This window comes from Megalops cyprinoides, chromosome 8 (genome assembly GCF_013368585.1).
Source record: "Megalops cyprinoides isolate fMegCyp1 chromosome 8, fMegCyp1.pri, whole genome shotgun sequence".
Lineage (NCBI taxonomy): Eukaryota > Metazoa > Chordata > Actinopteri > Elopiformes > Megalopidae > Megalops > Megalops cyprinoides.
This window is the reverse complement of record NC_050590.1, coordinates 31,570,076-31,590,310: the sequence shown is the minus strand read 5'-3', so window position 1 is coordinate 31,590,310 and position 20,235 is coordinate 31,570,076. Positions and strand designations below refer to the sequence as shown.

At 43.4% G+C, this 20,235-nt stretch overlaps 1 protein-coding gene across 2 annotated transcripts in view; it reads right to left on the bottom strand.

Moving 5' to 3' along the window:
* The window catches only part of abtb2b (ankyrin repeat and BTB (POZ) domain containing 2b), a 49,722-nt gene extending 29,487 nt beyond the window's left edge, over window positions 1-20,235 (bottom strand). The window contains exons 1-2 of one of the 2 annotated variants that reach the window (XM_036535212.1): window positions 20,228-20,235; window positions 18,904-19,772 (exon numbers count right to left, since the gene is read on the bottom strand). In XM_036535212.1, the coding sequence (XP_036391105.1) occupies window positions 18,904-19,771 (868 nt within the window). In that variant the 5' untranslated portion in view covers window position 19,772; window positions 20,228-20,235. Of the gene's footprint in view, window positions 1-18,903; window positions 19,773-20,227 lie in introns of those variants that run through there. The other variant, XM_036535211.1, reaches the window with a different exon arrangement.

The window sequence follows — 20,235 nt, the reverse complement described above, 5'->3', positions numbered from 1 at the left end:
TTGATGCCCACTCCCCAACAACTCCAAACCCCATGTACGTCTATGGGAGCATGAGCCCCAGCGATCAACAACAATACTGCCAACTGCAAGAGACAACTGGAGCAGTAGCTGATAGGTCACCCAGAAAAACCAGTTGGCGTGTCATGTGGAAAAAGCAGAGCAGCTTTGCAAAAAAGACTGCTACTTCTGCTAAAATGTCCATCTGCCCTCCCTATAAAACCATGACAGCAGGGAGCAGGTTTCAACATTGCCTCTAGCTCTGTGTCTATATTTCTGCAAATTTACAAGGGGACGCGTCCTGTTAAATACATTCCCTGACTTTAAAAAGACGAGGAAAGGGTCAACTCTTTTTATTTCTACATTTTATATTAACAATTTCTCTCTGAGATGACTTTAAAATCACTGACAGATTTTTCTCTTGTTTTAACGACCTAAATGTCTAGGCAATCATTAATAATTGAGAGTACAACAAGATGTCATTTTCAGAAACGAATAGAAATTTGTGGCAGGCTGTTTATGAGACGGATGCTACTCTTTGCCTGCCAATACCACAGACACCACTGTGATTTAGCACTGTCAGTTTCAGTATAATGCTGTCAACATGCTATAAACCAAACAAAATAATTAATGACTCAGTAATTAATAACTGTGGCTCAAACACACCCCTACTGCTCTGAAACATGTCAAAGTTATCTAAATACAAAATATGTTTGTTCAGTACAATAATCATACATTCACCTATGGTAACACTTAACCCTCAGGTCAAAGGTGACCTCACAGAGGTGTTGATCCTTTCCTGGTCACACACACACCAGCTTCCAAGCCCAGCACCCAAACAACCCCAACAGAGTGCTATCAATGACCTCAGCTCCTCCCCAAACAGCAGTCTTTTTGTGACTGCCCAGAGTAAAGACCTCTATGCAGGCCTGCCAGCACCCACTTCTTTCGATGTAATCTGTCAGAATGCATTTCTCCATATCCCAGTGATAGACACAATGGGATTTTAAGTTTTAAAAAGGCAGAGAAGATTAGCTTCTTTGTGCATTTACAATGTCTATCCAATAATTCTCTCCCTCACAAAGTCTGTGTCCCTTTTTTTGAACATGGTCTTTTTTTGAACCTTCACACATCTTCAGTGGCATCCTGACTGGACCTTCGAGGCTGAGGAGGTGATAATTGCCTTCACTGGAGCGTGGGCTGCATCCCAGGGGAATGTGACTGATGGGACCCAGGCTGCACACAAAGAGCAAACATGCTTCATTCCTAGGATAGACTCCAGGAGCTCCAGTGTTTTCCAGGAGGTCGGGACTTTATAGCTACAGGCTGTAGGCCCAGGCCACGCTCCCCTTCAGCCCACTCCAGCTGCTGCTATTAACCAATTCTCACAGTTATGGGGAAAAGTTTAGCTCTTTTTTGTGTAATCAGTGCATTTGTTTCCCCAGCCCTCACATCATCTCAGGAAGTATTTCCTCAGCCCTTGTTTTCATTTTCTCACAAAAGTTTCAATATAACTTTACAGCCATTTAGAGGTTTCTCTATTAGCTCCAGATCAGACAGACCTTGTGGAAAGCAGGTTATGCTTATGTCTGTAGTGCAAGTCTCTGGCTGGGTGAGGTGCCAGCCCTTTCTGCTCAGCACACTTCTGAGGTTGCCAAACGTACACAGTATGCTGCAGCATGCACACACTCCCCCAAAACCAGGAACCATTTCAAACAAGGCCTGGCCTCAGTCTTGAATTCAGCCGAGAATTTCTATCAAAGTACCCATGTCTGTGTGCAGTACAAGAAGCACTAAAATCCATGTGCTGTTTGCAAGCTGAGGGAGATAATGATCTTTCAAGATTCACATGTGGGCAGGGTGAACAGGGGGCTAAGGAAAGAACTTTGGGGGGCTGAGGTTGATCCTCAAGTTCCTGGAGAGGGAAGGCCATTGGAAAAATTCCAATAGTGACCTTTTTATGTCCACCCCCAAGGACAGCAGCACCTGATATATCGACCACCCCTCCCAACACAGCCCTCTCTGCCATGAGGAAGAGCCATCTGAAAACAGTAGAGGAACAAATTCATGCCCCTTGCCTTACACACCCCCACAGTGACATAATGAAGGCTTACAACACTACCCAGGGGGTGAAAGTAAGCTCCACTGTCTACCCTGCTGTTATCTTACAGCTTTATACAGCGGGAGAGAGCTCAGTTTTGGCTCAGACAGGTACATGATAAATCACATTAAAACTGGCTGTTTCCCTCTACGGGCCCCACCGGCCTGTTCCCATTCGGTCCATGTTTTTATAAGCCAGTCCTCTTTGCCTCCATGTGGTATGCAGAATCCATTTCCAAACTAAACACAGTGAAATGTTTCCTCTTGCAGTCCCTGGTTAAAAGCAAAGCCAGCAGGTTGCTTCCTTTTGCGACAGGCCTTCAGGCGTGCTGAATGGCTGCAGTGTGGTGCAGTGGAGCATGCAAGCAGTATTTACGATGTGTTAGCCTCATGGCCCGTTCTCTGCTTCTCTGTTATGAGCAGGTTGCAGCCATTGCCCTGAATTTCGCATGCTGGAAAGCCCTTGCTGGAAGAGACATTTCCTGGTACAGCAGGCTCATAAAAAACCCAAAAACAAAGAAGTGATTTGTTCACCTTTTCATTAAGTGAACAGTACTACTCTTTTATATTCAACACTTGACTCGTTTTTATCATGCGTTGGACCTCATGGAAACAGAAGTGTAAAAGAGTTTTTTCTCCACCAGATAAAAGGTATTTTGACAAAGCAACATAACAGGCAGCATCACAGGTATCACACATGGCAGGGAGTGTACAATGGTAATGGAAGTGGTTATAACCAGGGGTTGCAGGTTTATTCCAATTTTCATCATTGTATTGCTGAGTAAACTGTTTTCTTTGACTCACTTTGGTGAGCATGTCACACTGGATAGAGGTGTCTGCTAAATAATAGTAAACAGTGAATATTAAATAAAAAGTAAATAATAGCCCTAGCCACCCACCTACAAATACTCTTTTTGGGGGGAAACCTGTAAGTGAGTAAGCATTACAATTCCCAAAATGAAAACAGAGGCTCTTTATGGAACTGTGTAATTGTATAAACGATAGTCTGACACCAGACTGGGTGGGAGAGAGCAGGCCCTGTTCTGTGTAGACACTGTGTAAGCTGTCTGGAGGGCTTCCTTTGCTGTCTCCCCTCTCCTCCACAGACGCTCTGGAAGTGCTTAAAGGCTAGCCTGCGGTACCATGCCACACATTCCCCAAATACAGCAAGCAAGGGCTGCCTCCCTTTAGCATGAGCTAAGCCAGAGCTCCCACTCACCGTACAGTCAAAGTACAGGGGAGTAATGAGACAGCAATACATACCATGAGAGCCTTGAGCATGGAAAAATGCACCAAAAATGTGATCATTACAGTGATGTCTCCCACAGCACCTTCTCCGTTTCAGATCACACTAGCTTTTCTCAGCATGCCTCTAAAATTATACACAACATTACTTCAGAGCAGCGATGATGTTAAATGCTTTCTCAATTGTTTTGAACACTGACTCTGGCATGTTGTTTGTACTTGATTCATGTGTTGCACTCAATTTACGTTTAGTCAAATGTGTTAAGTACTTTTTTATGGGAATGCCATGCAATTAAGGTCAAAGCAGAACTCTTGAGTCCAACAGACGACAGCATGTGCACTCAAGGAGTTGCAGCTGTTAAGCATATGCGATAGATGACAAAGGGTGTGTTGATTGGAAAGTTTTCTTCGTCCGACGTTTGCCTGACCATTGTTGGGTTGTTGTGTTTGTTTGTACTGTGCAGTGCTGAAGTGATATCTTCTGGGACCTACATCACTGTGCAGCAATATGTGCAACAATTTTGTCTTCACTGAAGCAGAACTCTCGCTCTCCTCTGTCCAACTAAACAGGAAGATTATCTAGAGGAAACTTGGCCTCCTTCAACGACTTTGAATATATTTTAAGGAAAACACCGCCTTTGACCTCATCTGATATCAAGATGCAGAAGTCCCAGCATTTCAAAAGAGGGACGTAGTGCAGATACAGGCATACTTAGAGCAGACAGGAATTATTTGATTTCTCCTTATCAGCACCACTCTTCTTTTCTTGAAAAAGAAAACAGGGGAGAGGGGTAAGGATTTTAAGGGGGCCCTTAAAACAGAGGGGGGCGGGGGGGAGTTTTCTGAGACTAAGGTAGAGGGTGCCAGCTTCATTGTGGCCCCATACACTCGCTTAGCTCTGGTTCCAGGTTGGTTTGCCGGGTTCAGCCTATTAATTATTGTTGGTGGCAGGCCAAGCAAAATGGTGGGAGGGGTCTGCAAGACACCCAGCAGGCTGCTCTGCTTCTGTTGCCAATGCCACTGGGCAATGCACCACAAGGCCACAACATGGACTGCTCAGGTCCAAACAAAAAAATTGAGATGATCAAAGCCACAATCTTGTATTTAGAATCCCTATTAGTTAGACAGGTTAGGTTCATTAACTAATTGATGGTTAGACATAATTACACAGAAAATGGCAAATCACAATTAACCTATTTTAAATATTATGCATTGAAGTAGATAGGCTGTTGGTAGATTTGAATCGGTGGTTAAAGGGTCCTCCATAAAACATACATTTACACAAAACACTGCAACCACATCACTGACAAACATTTCAGCTTTTGGGGACAGGTAGAGTTGCCTCCTTCACAGCACTAAAAACCTAAGCCCCCCCCCCCCCCCCCCCCCCCCCGCCGTCGCTGAAGACAGTGGATGAATAGAGGTAGAGAGGAGTAAAACAGAGTGTGTTGATGGGAAAGGAATTGTGCAGCACCCAGACAGCTCACTTGGGTTGCACCACCTAAGTCCTGAGCCTACAGTGGGACAGGGGACAGCCAGCTGCTGTGATCACACACCAGTGCCAATGGCACAAGGGGACACAGACCTAAGGCGCTACTGTGATATCAGATCCTGATCAGAGCTTGGGAACATTCCAAAACATTATCATCCATTATTCCTATGTGGTTATTTGCTTAATATATACTTTTATTGAAGGCAACTTACATAACTTCCATTTAACATATATCTATTTGTACTGCTGAGGAATTTCAGATTAAGTTCCTCGCTTCCCTCAGACCACAGTGCTACAGTGCGAAACTTAACCCATCAATCCAAGATCTTTCTAATCAACACAGCACTGAGACAGAATTGCATTTATAATGCCTTAATTAACAATTAATGAACAATTGATGGTGACAACCTGATACGACAACAGACATGAATCCTCTTCCTGAAATGGTTGTCAGTGTAGCAGTATCTTCAGAGAGCTCTATGACCTAAACACTTGTAATACATGGTACTGATGAAACTTTGTATGCGGTACCTCCTTTTGTACCACAGGAAACTCAAAGCATTTGGACATAACCATATAACTTCAGACACGGTCAGATTTTGTTCAAACATTAATTAAAGGTGGGTATAAATGTGTTCCTCATGTTTTCTGCATTAAAATGTGTTATTTCTGACAATCTGAGCTGGCTCTGTGGAACACTCTCAAGATTAAAGTACAACATTTAAAAACATTTTTACAGGGAAAAAATCGAATATGTACATTTTTATTGCATTCTTCTCTGCTTATACCGCATATGACTTGTGGAGAGCTTGAGAACTTGTGGCCACCTCAAATGGAACCACTGGTTCCAGTCATGATCAGTCTTCTACAGTCAGGTCCCCCTCTTAAAAACACCTGTGGGCTACTGGTCAGTCTCAAATAGTGCCGTCAAAGAGTGCCCTCTTCCAAACCTCGTGTATTGTAATGGTCAGTCTTCAACAGTGCACCTTCCTCAAAGTACCTGGAGATTTGATTGTCAGCTAAGATGGTAACGGTCAAGTCTGGCTCCTTACAGGAATCCTCACTGAAAACAGAAGCCAATATTATATTCCTCATTCTACAGCTTGGGCATATGCATTTTGGAATACAAGGGACTTTTTTTCAAGGTAGACATACATCTATTCCTTCTATTTCCACAAACCCCCCACCCCCCCACCGCCCCCATCCACCCACCCGCCATGGTATGATCAATGAAGGGATGCTAAATTTATGACTCTCTCCTACTTAAAATATGTTTTCCATATTTCCAGAGCCTTTAAAGCAGGTACGGGTTGCTGTCCTGACACACGTTGTTCCTGTCTACCTGCAGGCCCCAGAATGCAAACCACCTTACTCTTAGACAACATCTACAGTTTTGCAAAATATTTTTTGTGTTAAAGTGAAAGGTTTATATTGATTAAGTAAAAACAGATCTGTAAATGCAAACTGCTGCAAAAGCAAGGAGGATTTCAAACTCATTTGCATGCTTAGTAATGACAAAGAAATGAAGAGCTTTTCAGTGTGAACACCAAGGATACAGAAGGCTAGGAACAACATATTAAAATTTAAATTTAGGGTAAAGTCACCAACCAGATCACCAGTCGTTTGTTGGTGATTGTTCTACAATGCAACTGAGCCCCTCCCCTCCCCCTGCTCCCTAGACACCTCCTCCTCCTGACAGGTGCTGTGCCTCCTCCAGCGTCACACTGTAGCTGACCCAGGGAATGTTGACAGGAAGACAAGGAGAGGATGAATCCAGCAAGAGCAGCTGTTCACACACAGACAAACTGCATGCACCACAGTGCATTCCACAGCCCAAGCTTTTCAGCAACACAGAGAGAAGCCCCGTATGCTCTTGGTGACAAGGCCCCTCCAGTGTCACACGGCCAGCGTCACACAGAGGCAGGGCAGCTCCTGGGAGCACTGGGAGAGGCTGGATGCCAAAGATGTCTGTCGTTCAACCCCAGGCCGAGAGTGCAGACAGATCCAGCACAGCTAGGTTAGAGCTCAAAACAACAGTGCAGCCATGCTCCATTTCCTCCTGGGTTTGCAAATGCACTCAATGTAAAGGCCACCTCGGGCTGAAAACTGAAAATTGACCTCAGTCAAAGACTGGTAGAAATAGGTGTGTCCTTCTTTCACTTACTGGTTGCATGGCTCCCTTGGCAATGAAAGATATTAACAAAAACTGTGGGCTGATTCATGAATGGATGGTATGTTCATTCTAACACTCAAACGATAAAAGCCCATGATGTGAAACCTACAAACAAGTGGGACTAGAGATAATGAGCACCAACGTGATGTAATAACGAGTGTTTAATTGGCTGGCCTGTTGCCTACCAATACATTCCAGAGGGCATACCATGAAAAACAAGTAAGACCCATATTAGAAAACACATTAGAAGTTTTTCCACCCAATGTTTATACGTGTGGCATGAACCATAATGCCACATCTCCTGTTTCATACCATTGCACATAAGACTCATGGCGATGGTTCAAAGTTTCAAGCCTTCTCACGGAAGATTTTAGATAAACGAGGAAGTTCACACTGTATGGAATTTTAAAGTCTTTGTGCATCATCCAAAGCCTGGCTGAGTCTGAGAAACAATTCTGGAAGGTTAACTTGCCAGACAGAAGTGCTGTGCCACTTCAAGTAGACTGGCTCACTTTACAATGAGAAATGATTGGACAATGATATTCAGAGGCAGGACAAACTGTCTAGAACAGTCACAGCTAGTGTAACACTGTGATAGAATGTGAAAAATTCCCTCCCTTTCCCCCTTTGGTGGTGCGTCGCCTGACCGCCCTAAGGAATAAACCGCCCCTGGTGCAATTGCAAAACAAAAACAATACAATTTTTGACAAGGAGAGATAGTAGAATGCAGCTATACTAGCGAAATAACCATGTAATATCCTGGTAGATTTCGTCACAGTCCCACGACAGTATCGACACCTTTTTTATCGCGATATCACGAAATTCAATATTGTTACATCTCTACTGAACATAGTTCAAACACACACACACACACACACATACTTGCAAGCACACATTAAAGATGCATGCATACGCATGTATGCCCGCACTTACATATACACACACAGACACCCATAGGGCTTGACAGATCTGACAGAGAGAGACGACTTCTCCCGTGACTCCAGTTGCAAGACCAGTTACTCATAGCCTCCTCCGCTTGTGGTTGTTTCTATGGCAAATCTGCACTAGGTTTTTGTAGATGGCTTTGACAATTCCATTTTAATTTAAAATGAACACGACTTGAGAATGCTGTGACTCAGTGGCGTCGTTAGGTCTGATCATTCAGGGCTATAGCCCCGAATATTTTAAGCCTAGACCTGAATATTTTTGCCCTGAAAAAAGAGGTATTTATAGCAAAACAACAGACTGTGTAACAGAGCGGAACTTGATTTGCAGCGTCCGAAGGTGTGATAACATTTATTTATTACAAAGGCAGATATAACCAGGGTTCGAATTACGGGAGGGGGGTGGCTCTGACCCCCCTAATTAAGACTTGGACGCCGCCAAAAGGGGAAAAAAAACTGTTCGGTGAGGTCGAAACATTTATATATCCTTCTTCCTGTAATTGTAAATATTACAATATATTTCCCATATTCATGCCTGGAAGAATCTTGTAATAGGATTTCAGACACCCCTAAAGTGGACAATACCATTTCTTAACCTTGACGGTTAGTTGAACATCTCATCTGCCTGCCTCACTCCCATCATTGCAGTGGCTCGTGTCCTCATTAAAGTCTATGCTCCCGTGTGTTGCGTGAGCCAATGTAGACACTGTAGGTTAATGTAAGATAGCTATCTAGCTTGTTTAAGACACTTTACTTTCTTACCTTCAGAGTTTCTGAATTAGATTGTGTCAAGTGTCTACGGTTGTACGCTAACGTTAGCTAGTTTCTAACTTTTGCCTTAAGTTACAGTTTAGCTAACTAACATTAGCTAGCTAAAGCTAACATTTGCCTAACCTAATGTTAGCTAACTAACGTTAGCTAGCTGATAGTGTGCCCTTTCATTTCCAATGTTGGCTTGGCATTTCATTGCCAATATAAAATGTCATATATTATCTAATGTTAGCTAAAACTGGTGCTCAGTCATGAGCAGTGAGACAATGGAGGATTAATTGGTGTAGAGATATGTTTTGACATTGATATATAGTTTATTATTTCATTTTAATAATCTTTTGTGTGGCTGTGGTGGTTTAGTTGTTTTTTTTGCCTTTTTGATATTAGCTTTTATAATAGGCACCCCCTTTGTTTTCACTCAGGAATTCAGGAGTTTTACCTGGTTGGGTAATTGAACAATATTAAAATTTGTGTGTGCTGAAGGCTAAGTAATTGCATTAGTTAAATGTATGACAACTTTACTGAACTCATATTAGATTTCATTCACAGAGTCAACATGAGCAAGAGGAGAGGAGATATCTGGCACTTTTTTGGTGCTAAAAAAGAGTAAGTTGAAACTTGTAAGAATTAGGACTTAGAGATGATAATGCAGCCTGTATTTTCCGTGGTTGTCATGCAAGGTTAATACTGAGTAGGACAGTATGGGTGATAGTGAGTTTTACATTTATGTGCTGTTGTATTAAGGGAGCAGAGGGAGGCCAGAATGACAGTCAGCAGGCAGGAGGTGGTCAGGAGGACAGTGAGCAGGCAGGACCTAGTAGCAAAGAGGTGAGTTAGAGAGGAGACTGCACTTAAAGATGTATGCCATCATACCAGATATTTAGGCAAATAGTACTTTCAGAAACTGATGGGATGCACAACAATCACACCCTACTGTTCTCAACTAATATGCTAGGACTTTTAATAAAGTGTTGGCTACTGATAGTAAAGAAAGCATTACACCATCACGTGTGTCATGAGGATGAGACTACTGCGACAGCATTGTGTGGGTCTGTGTTTGAGCGGAAATGATGCTCTGCTGTTGTTGTGTGTGTGTGGGTCTGACTTGCTGGCAGTTTTGCTCTAGAGTACTTTGTTGGTGACCCATGACTACAAAAGTTGTTGTGTGGCACATGCCTCATGAGCTGGTGTAATGGATTTGATTTATCATCTTCTAAAGACTGCAGACATTACGTTAAACAAGCAAGATACTGTAAGGACTGTAAGGCTCTAATTCACTGAAGCACACGCCTGCGCTGTACTGGGTTCCCTTTACGCCCTGGAGGAAAAGGTGACCCCCCCCCCCCCCCCCCCAGATTGTCATTGTATAATTCACACTCTGGATATAACCTCCCCAACCTACCGATGCCAATCTCCCTTAAAAAAAAAGACAAGCCCCAGGCAAACTTGACTTAGCCCCTGATCTTTTCAATAGCGAGAAACGCCCCTGCTGTAACTTCAGGGGTGTTTGAGGCAAGGCTTGAAGCAATTCGGCTCACTGGGCTGGAACCTTTCCTTAAGGCAATTAAATAACAATGATTTGAGGCCGCATTGTATCGTTACTACCAGAGGTTCCCAGGACTTTATCTCAGAGAAACAGGCTGGAAGGAGGTTGCTGGCCAACTAACTTTCTCAGCCGGATGATGGGAAAACCCTGTCTCCTCCGCAACCGCTCATTTGCTGTGATTTTTTTTACATTTCAGATCAGGTTCTGACTTCTGAATGGTTCTCCAAGACAAACAGTTGTGTTGTAATGACCGAGTGGACCTCAAACCTCAGACCACATTTGTCTGCGGTGATCTTCCACTTCCTGCCGGCCCATTATTGCTAGCAAATGACTACATCCTGGCTGCTGGGCATTCCCACTTGGCTCCATGTGTTATTTTAAGACATGTTGGACCAACCACAGGGTCTGATCGTGATCGCTTGGCGTTTGCTTTTCTTTTGTAATTGAGCTTGGGGTCAGCTGTTCTATCACTCTGCTCTTCAGCTAAGAAAAACTGACAAGTCCTTCCCAAAGACCACAATTTTTTACATATCCAAACTTTTGAATGACAAAAAGCAGAAAGATTAAAAAAAAACCCTCTTTGGTTTGATTCACGCTTATACATGTGACTGCAGGCCTTGAGTTCAACCTCAGCTTGTAGGAGTATCATATAAAGAAGTACCAGAATGGCACCCAAAACATGGTGTTACCAATCATTCTCAAGGCGATCCTGCCTTACATAATCAGTGTCAGAAAGCATTTTCTTAGGAAAATGAGAATGGGTGGTGGAGAGATGGCAAGAAGAACGCTGGAGGAACAGCTCAATCCTGTTCTGGTTGGAGTGGATGGCAGACTTAATCAGAAAACTCAGCATGGGGTGCTAACAGAGAAACCATTGACCGAGAAAGCCTGCTTCCACTTAGCATTAGTGCTCCCCATTTCACAGGGTAAAATATCATGGCGACGCTGCTGAGAACCGCAGCTTATTGACTGTGGCTCCTTTGTGGGGCTTTGCAGCAGGGCAAGACGGGGGCCGAAGACGAGAGCTGATAAATGCCCACAAAGCAAGTTAATGTTTTCAGATGCAGTGGTTTAGGCCTCATCCTTCACAGGGGTATTGAAAAGGAAATGAAGGGGCTTTTTATGGGCTGAGGGCATTTCTATTATTACTCCTATATGATTCTGGATTACGTTGTGGGAACTAATTGAAATACCTGCGACAGAGCTCAGGAGTCACAGTTTATATTCCTGAGCTTCGCAGACTTCAGTCTCCTAATTATGTTTTCATGATCATACATCCAGAGTGGTTGCATTACCCATGCAAAAAATTGCCTGGATGAACAATTGAAACAATTGAGATTGAGTTCAAATGGGTAACCCCCTTTAAAATTTCTTTGTGTGTAACAGAAATATTGAATGGTTTACTTTTCATGTATAACTGCAAATGCCATGTTTTAAAAAGGATTACAATGAAATGACAATTTAAGTTACAGAAATCATTGTATGGCTGTTGTTAAGAGTAAACTGCCCAACAGACAGGCAGAATATAGCACAGATTTTTAAAATTCACAACAGATTAGTTACTCAAAAGAAGAGTTATAGAATACAATATAACTCTTACAAAACTGAGCACTTCACAAGTAATAGAGTCCACCTGATCTATGGAGAGGCCAGGTTACTGAGGATTTCACTTCCATAGCATAGTATCTGTTCATGAAAGAAAATAAATTAAAATTGAGAAACTCAAAGAGAAGCCCAACTATTCCTCTGCCCACTTTTCCGTTCTCCCCCTTCTGCTCTTTCTCTGGAAGGACAGATAGCCTTTTCTCTCCTTTTCTCTTCATTTGGATTTTGTCAAACTTGTGTCATTGTTGGCCATCTTCCCATCCTGCCCTTGATTTCCTGTCTAGGTCTGGTTTCCGTGGTGTCAGAACTGCTGCGTATTAAGAATCTTCTACAGCTGGTGAGGCGCAAGCCCAGCCAAGTTTTAGCAGGTCTTTTCCAGCAGCCTTAAGGTGACCCATCTACTTTAATGAGCTCTGTCACATCTTCAATTGTGCCCTTTGTGACGGAGTAAGTGAACAAGGGAGCAAGTGAGTAACTGAGAAAATGAATGAAAGGGAAAGACTGAAGCCATTTTCACATATGAACACCAGACAAGGTCCGGAGAATCAGGTCCAGAACTTGACCGGAATTTCTCTTTCACACATGTAGCACACAACAGGAGATTGTCCGTGACAGACGCGTTCTCACCTACAGGAAATACTCCGGTTTGGTTTAGGTGAGGGCCGGCGCCTGGGTAGAGCGTGCAGGAGGCAGAACATGACGCAAAAAGTACGCTGCAGAAATCGCAGTGGCTTAATTCGAAACCACCCACTGCATACTGTGTACTGCGTACTACACAAGTATATACTGTATACTGCATGCTATTTTTCAGTGTAGTACCCAGTATGCGACCATTAATAATTACATTTGTAGTATGTTACATTGTCGCTTGAAATCATTGCGAGTTTAGAAACGTCCAGATTTCCTTGTGGTATTTTCCAGTTAGACGCCACTTGCATTCTCACCAGTGAAAAGTATTGATGAGTTCACTAAAAGCATTCGTGAGTTGAAGTATTTTCATGTCTTACCTTTCAGTGGTACGGGCACATAAAGTGGCACGGAGGAGGAGAAGGCGAACATAGCTACTGTACTTTTGGGTAGCATATAAAAAAAATCACACATAGCCATCCAAATGGTGCTACCGGTACACATAATTTATTATTAATTATATGTTTATTATAACAGGAAGGTAAGTTTTTGTTGTTCGCTATGTAATGTTAGGTCACCAGTTCACCTATCTCACTATACCTAACACTATTACTTAGCTACAGCTGAGCTAGCTACTAACCAGATAATAAACTACTAACCAACGTTAGTAATCATTGCAAGAGACAAGTTTTGGCAGTATAGCTATAGCTAACTATCTCTTTAACGATCATTGGCCTCAAAATAACATGTATTTGGACGTATTTGCAATGTCAACGAAACAGTGGAAAGCAATTCACAGGCACGCAGAAAAGAGTAGGAGGCAGATGTTTGTATTCTTCCGGTTTCGCACCAGTCGCATGATAGAAAGATAGAACTGTCATCAACACGCCCACTCGCTTGCAGTGAATTCTCCGGAACATTGCCTGCTCTATTCACATATGGGCTCACTCCAACATGAGACGGACTTTGTACTAGGGAGCTGGCAGAATGAAGTCCGTCACATGTCCGGTCCGACTGATTCGGACATTTGCGTTCTCGCATACAGCTCCTCTGGGTAATGGCTAGATAAGTTCCAGCTTTCAGTGCATGTCCGAAAGGTGCTTGAGTGAATGTGTGAGAGAGTGAGAGACTGAGACAACAAGGGAGCAAGTGAGACAGCAAATGAGAATGTGGGCAAGTGAGACAGCAAATGAGAATCTGGGCAAGTGAGACAGTGAGTGAGTGCACAAGGGAGCAAGTGAGTGACCAAGTGAGGGAGTAAGCAAGGGAGAGACTGAGTGAGTCACTCACAGAGAGAGTGAGGTAGTGAGCAAAAGAGAGGCATTTGGCAAGTGAGTGAGTGAGAGAGAGAGCAATCGAGGAAGTGAGCCAGTTCCACGTGGCAGGCAGAAGACCTGGCAAATCCATAACACAGGTGCTGCAGCTGTACTGTGAAACTGTGAATAAAGACATTCTGCTGATCTCATTAGCTGTTGAAATCAGCCCTAACTAAACAGTTCTGAACTATTTTTGAAATGGGAAATACGTGATACAGGACCTGCTGAGGATTTTTCTAAAGAGGTGCCATCACTCAATTTTTCACAAAGTAAACATACAGTGAAAACCACCTACTGTAAGCCTCTGTCTGCACCAATAAGGTGACTAAACACAGTCACCAGTAAATCACTGGTAAATACAGAATAATGATTCATACAATCTATTCTATGGAAAGAAACATGCTATATGAAATTGCTCGGGGTGAAATACCTATTCTTTTGGGAGCTGTGGTCTCATATATCAGATTATTATGTTCAACTCCCATAGTAAACAAATGAAGAAAAGAGTAATTTAATTCCTCTCAGTAATGATCAGTGCACATTATTTTTTTTTTTCTTTCAGAAAACCTCCTGCTGTTGGAGTAGTTGCCAAAGTTGCACCAGATTCACGCTAGCCTGGTCTTCTTGCACATGATTCTCACCAATCCTTCCTCCTCCAGGGCTTATTTTTCCACATATAAACAAGGCAAAATGACTGCATGTGCACTGATGTCTCCAGAGAGAAGTTCAAAAAGACTTTCAGTCTTTTATGCTTTGAAATCCCATGCCTAGCACTGGGAATTGTGATACTGGCCTGTTTAATAAAGTGGAGACCCTAATTTGGAGCAATGGAGTTTGGAGGCATGGTTAGAAGACAAGACTGATTTAAAGCCTCACTGTGATACCACTGTAGTTGTCTTATGCATGTTACGCAGTCAGCTGTATCTGTAAGACACCAGCTGCAATGTACAGTAAGTCTAGAGAGTTTCCTTACCTATCTAGCCATACAGTATAACCTATAAATTATACAGTTATGTACATGCATAAATACATGACAGAATTTGTTTATGTAATTTAATCTTAATCTGGGAGAGGTCCCTGTGTTACAAATGCATTCAAATGTGTGTTTGACCTTTTGCATTGCACGCTTTATCACCCCACTATTTTTGTGCCCACCAGTTGTACTACTTTATGCTGTCTCACCATAACCCCTGCTGCACTCACGCAGAAGTGCAGGGCGAGGGGAGCACCATTCTCTGATCCTCCTCTGATACACACGCACACTGACATGGCTATTTGAGGGTACAGAGCATGGCATGATGAGGGGACTCTGGATAACCCCTAACTCGGATTAAGAGGTTCCCAGTCATTGCCATCTGATGCGCCCAATTTACCACCCATGCCTGCACTCCATTCAGTATCCCTTTGTATTTCACTCTTCACCAGTTTTGAGGAACCTGAAAAAAAAAGTATTTTCTGAGTCTGGTCTTTCCATCTAGGGCCATCATACTGAACCAACCCCCGACAGACCCCCAACACACAAACACACACTGAGACACATAGGCTTAGCCCATGCATTACTGAACTCAAAGGAATCGTCTGAGAATGCACAGCTTCCAGCAAACATGCTGCAAACAAGCAAACCATTCCTCAGCAATTCAAATACAAAAATAACAAATTAAAAAGGCCATTAATCAACATCATGTGAAACACTCCTACTCCATTTCCCTCTAATTCTGTTGTCCATCAAAGAGCACTGGAACTGATTCCAGATTTTATGTATGTGCCAATTGCACAGTGTGAAAATGAAGGGTTCTGTTCATTTAATCCCACAACAGAGCCTCAATTTAATTTTCTCACTGCTTCAACAGGACATCCTTGTGTCTCTCGCTCTCCACATCCAATCAAATGCCTGGGGGAATTGTTATGGAAGGGTTAACCAAGCAACCACAAGCAACACACAGTGACAAATATCAAGAAGACTCTGCTAAGGCCAGTTTTTTTAAGTCATTCATGAGGAGGGTGACGGGTGGAAACAAATAAAAAAGCAGGGCTTTTAAAGGAGAAGGGACAGGCCTGTTATTGGGGCTGTGAAGTCAGTTTTGCCTTAAAGATTTCCAGATGTGGGTGGCCTGCTTGGTACAGGAGAGAGGATCGTTTGTGCAGTGGAGAAGGTTCTCCAGCTCCTAGCAGCTCCCAGCTTTGTCTCACTACCCTGCTGCACTCTCCCCAGGAGACACTTTTGTCACTGAAACAGGGGCAGCATCCAACCTGGAGGGGTGTCTGTCAACCTATGGCATTTATGATTAACATGTATCATGTGCTGTGTCTGTTTTATGTACCTTCAATGGACTTTTGTCTAAAAAATAATTGTTACCATCACGTGGCCCAGCGTTTGGGAAATATAATACTACAGCTGAGCCTTTAGCTGACATTAGGGCTACGGTCTTTCTGGCTTATCGTGAATGAAAATAAAGAGTGGAACGGGGTAAATGTGCCAACTTTCTGGTGTTTTGTGCACCTGTGAACAGAACTAGAATGAATGCTTCAATCACTGATTACAATGACAGCAGCGGCACACATCCTACAACAGCCTATGGAGCTAATTTTAGACAGATAATCAAATCCAGTTCTTTGATGACTTTAGTTTTGCATTAGGTCCAGCTCTGGAGTGCCAAACCGATAAGAGGCTATACGACCACTGCCAATACTCCATCTAAGAGCTTCTATCCAGTGTGGCCTCAACCCAAGTAGTATTTAAAGTCACTATAAATACCTGTAGGTCTCCAGGTAAAAACTCATTTTCACTTATTCTTTCTCCCCTCACCTTACGTTTAATTTAGCTTGCTGTTAAATTGTGTTTCTGGGGCACACGGATAGTGAATGCACAATCGCTTTCCTTACTCTTCTCCTCATTAATATTGCTGCTGTAATTTGATTTGTGATTATCTTCAACTAAGTGGCTCTGATGAGAAGAAAGCCAGTGAAATTCTGTTGGTGAACCACAAGGGAACCCTAATTGCAATATACAAACATCAACCTTCAATCAACAGACTGGTTTGGAGAGCTGTGTGGGCACCAAAGAGCAGATTAGAGAGATGGGGCTAACAACTGAATGGGAGGAATGGACAAACAGACCTGGAGGAGGTTGCCTGGGCTCCCTCAGACGCTTGACAATGACAAATGACAATGAGGCCTTTAAGCCCTTGTAAGAAGGGCTACAGACAGACGGAGCTGTGCTGGATGAAACAGTGGCCCTAGTAGCAACTCAGGAGGAAACACCCACACAAAATACTTTCAGTCAAGCAGAGTATCACATACATGCTTTGTCAATGAAAGAGAACTGCCAATGACAAATATGTTATCAGATAAATGTCTGTGCAAAGGACTTACACCTACATCGCTCCCCAGTGGTGGAACGAACTCCCTGACAGCTTCTTCACTCCATTCCTTCAGACGGAGCCTGAAGACGCACCTCTTCAGACTCTACCTGGACTGACCCAGCACACAATTGCTGCCCCCCCCCCCCCCCCCCCCCCATCAGTGCTGTCGTAAATTGCTGTGCTTTCTAAATTGTGCTTTTTAAATTGTTTCTTGTTGCCTCCTTTACCCTGATGCTCATTGCGCCGTTTGAAGTTGTTGAAGTCCGCCGTTTGAAAGTGTATCGTATTAGTTGCCCTATAGGCTGTAATTGTACAAATCTAATAGTACTGTGTCCTCAAACAGACCTTGCTCTCAGCTGAGAACTGTCTCATTGTGGAACTGTACACATCCTGTCCCCATACTGTCGCTATACTTGCTGTATGCACTTCTGTAAGTCGCTTTGGATAAAAGCGTCTGCTAAATAAATGTAAATGTAAACGTGTACAATGAAGCCCTCCTGCTGATGTACCCACTTTTATGAAGCTGCCATTTATCAAATGAAATATTTATGAATTCATGTATTTATCCATTAATTTGGCGGACGCTCTCACTCAAAACAACGTACATGACTGTCTTGCTTAGATACACACAGTACACATCGCAAGAGCTGCAATAAGGAAGAGCTGCAATAAGCAACCCATCAATAATAACGAATGAAAGCAGGAAACAGGGGCAAGACGTGGTAACCCATCTGGTACGTATATGCACGGTGCTTAAAATTATCATAAGAAAACCTTTTCCTAGAAAGTGCTCGACAAAGACCTATTAAACATAATTGACTGCTAAAAATGGAACAGTTTTAAAACATATTGAAATTGTATTATTACTATTATTATTATTATTTTATTTTTATTATTATTATTTCCAATAATATCCATAATTCGTTTGAATAAAATATAGTTCGTTACTAAGGATAACAGTACCTTAGTGCTAAACACCAATAAGTAAAAAAATAAATAAATAAATAAAACCTGTTTGGCAAAATGTATTTCCAGTCCTATTCTTAAACTTTGCTCGACACTTTTCTGGCTGGTAGCCAAAGAAGCTGTCACATATTATTCCCTTGGATCCAGGCCTCCAGCAATGAAAAGTCTATTGTAGAGTTTTGCAAGGAGAACAGGATAACTCCCTTGGGACGCTACACCTCTGAATTTGAAATGTGATGAGGGGCGCGCTGAGAGCAATCGCTGAAAAAGATTATTTATATGACGGAACAGATTTGTCCTTTTCATGAAGCGGGGGTGAAATCAAACAGTGCAGCTGAAGAATACCAAAAATTGAGGAACTGCAAAAATGCTCTGACTGACAGCGCTACAAATCATTGCAGTGCCGTGAGTTATTGCTTCCCTCGACATCTACAAACCACATAAGGGTTCCCTCAGGTAAAATAACGAGAACCTGTCCCCCCTTTCGGACTCCCTCTGCGTAGATACCTGAACAATCAAGAGGAATAGGTCTCAGCTCAATATGCCGTCATCAAAGCCAAACATAATAATCGTTCTTGCCTTCCAATCATATTAGCCATAAAGTCGCTTATTTAAAAGCACTGTGCTGATATTCGCACGTCAATGATTGGTCGAGTTTTAATAAAGCAGTATAGCTATGGTACTAACATATCTTCTCCAATGGATGTGTCCTACAGAGCCATTGGTAAAAGTTTTTAGCAAAAAGAAAAAGTTACTTACCGCTAGCATTCTTTCCGCAGATCAGATGCTCGTACTGCTGTAGGACGCCCCATAGTTCAGCGTCATTATTCACGACCCCTTCCAGTACTTCGGCTGTCACTGTGGTGCTGGGAAGGCCACCATCCGCGCCCTGCTGTCGCTCCGCCATCAGCACCCGAGCGCCCACTTCCTCCACCAAGCACTCCATGCAAGCGGTCAAGCAAATAGCCGCAAACTGGTGAATGCGCACCGATATGCGCGTGTCCACCATCCAGCGGAAAAAGCGCCCCACTGAGAAGGTTAGTCCGCAGCGAGAAGATTTTCCTTTGAGCATCCACTCGCCTGCGCTCATGCTATATAAGGAGATAGCCTTTACTGTGGCGGAGACGCAGCTCTCCGCGAGCGCCCAGCTCAGCACCAGCCGGATGGCACTCTGCACCTCAAAGCGAGTACAGCGGCAATGCATGACGCTCAGCCGCTGAGCTTCCCTCGAAATCCGTATCAGTGCCCTTCGTAAAAGAATAGAGAGCCTTCGCACGGCGTCATTGGAGAATACAGCCCCTTTGCCAAAGACTTTACGCAAGATTTTTCCAACGTCCTCGTCTGTCCAGGGAAACTCCTCCAGCTCTGGAAGCCGGGGACACTTGGCAAAAATGTCCTCGGGGTCTTCCGGCAGTACTGTGTTTACCGTGTCCCAGCTATTGTTTCTGCTGTTCATTGATCCAGAGTAGTACCACCAATTTCCCCGGTGCATAGCGCTGATGAACGCCTGCGAATTGGATTTGGAAGAGGAGAGGCTGAGGGACTTGCAGGAGTCCCCTGCCCCATAACCAGAGTCCAGCGTCAAGTCCTCCAGGGTCTTCATGTTGGAACTGTTCATCCCTGCCATGGTCGACCTCTTACCTGCGACCAAAGTGTTCAGCGGCGTCGAAATTCAGACTGTCTGGCTTTGCTCTGTGGGAGCTGTAACACCACTTCCCCCTTGACATCTGGCTAGTTCTTTACTCGAGTACTATGTTGCCTTTAACTATACATTATTTAGCGGTATGTTTACACAGTTGCACTTTTTTGTTTAGTAAATAACTGCCAGTCGATAGGAGAACGTCAAAAACCACAACACGCATATCAGAGCGCACCTCTTACCTTCACGATTAATATTCAGCCGGTGGAAAGCTCGATTTGGTCTTCACTTTCACCCTACATATGTATCGTACAAAGACATCCACGCAACCGGCGTCTTATTTCGTACAAGGATGTGAGATAATGCATGTGTAGCAAGGAAATCTAACACTTCGCATTACGACGACTTCCATGTGTTGAGCGTCCGTAAAAAGTCGGGACCCATACCGCACC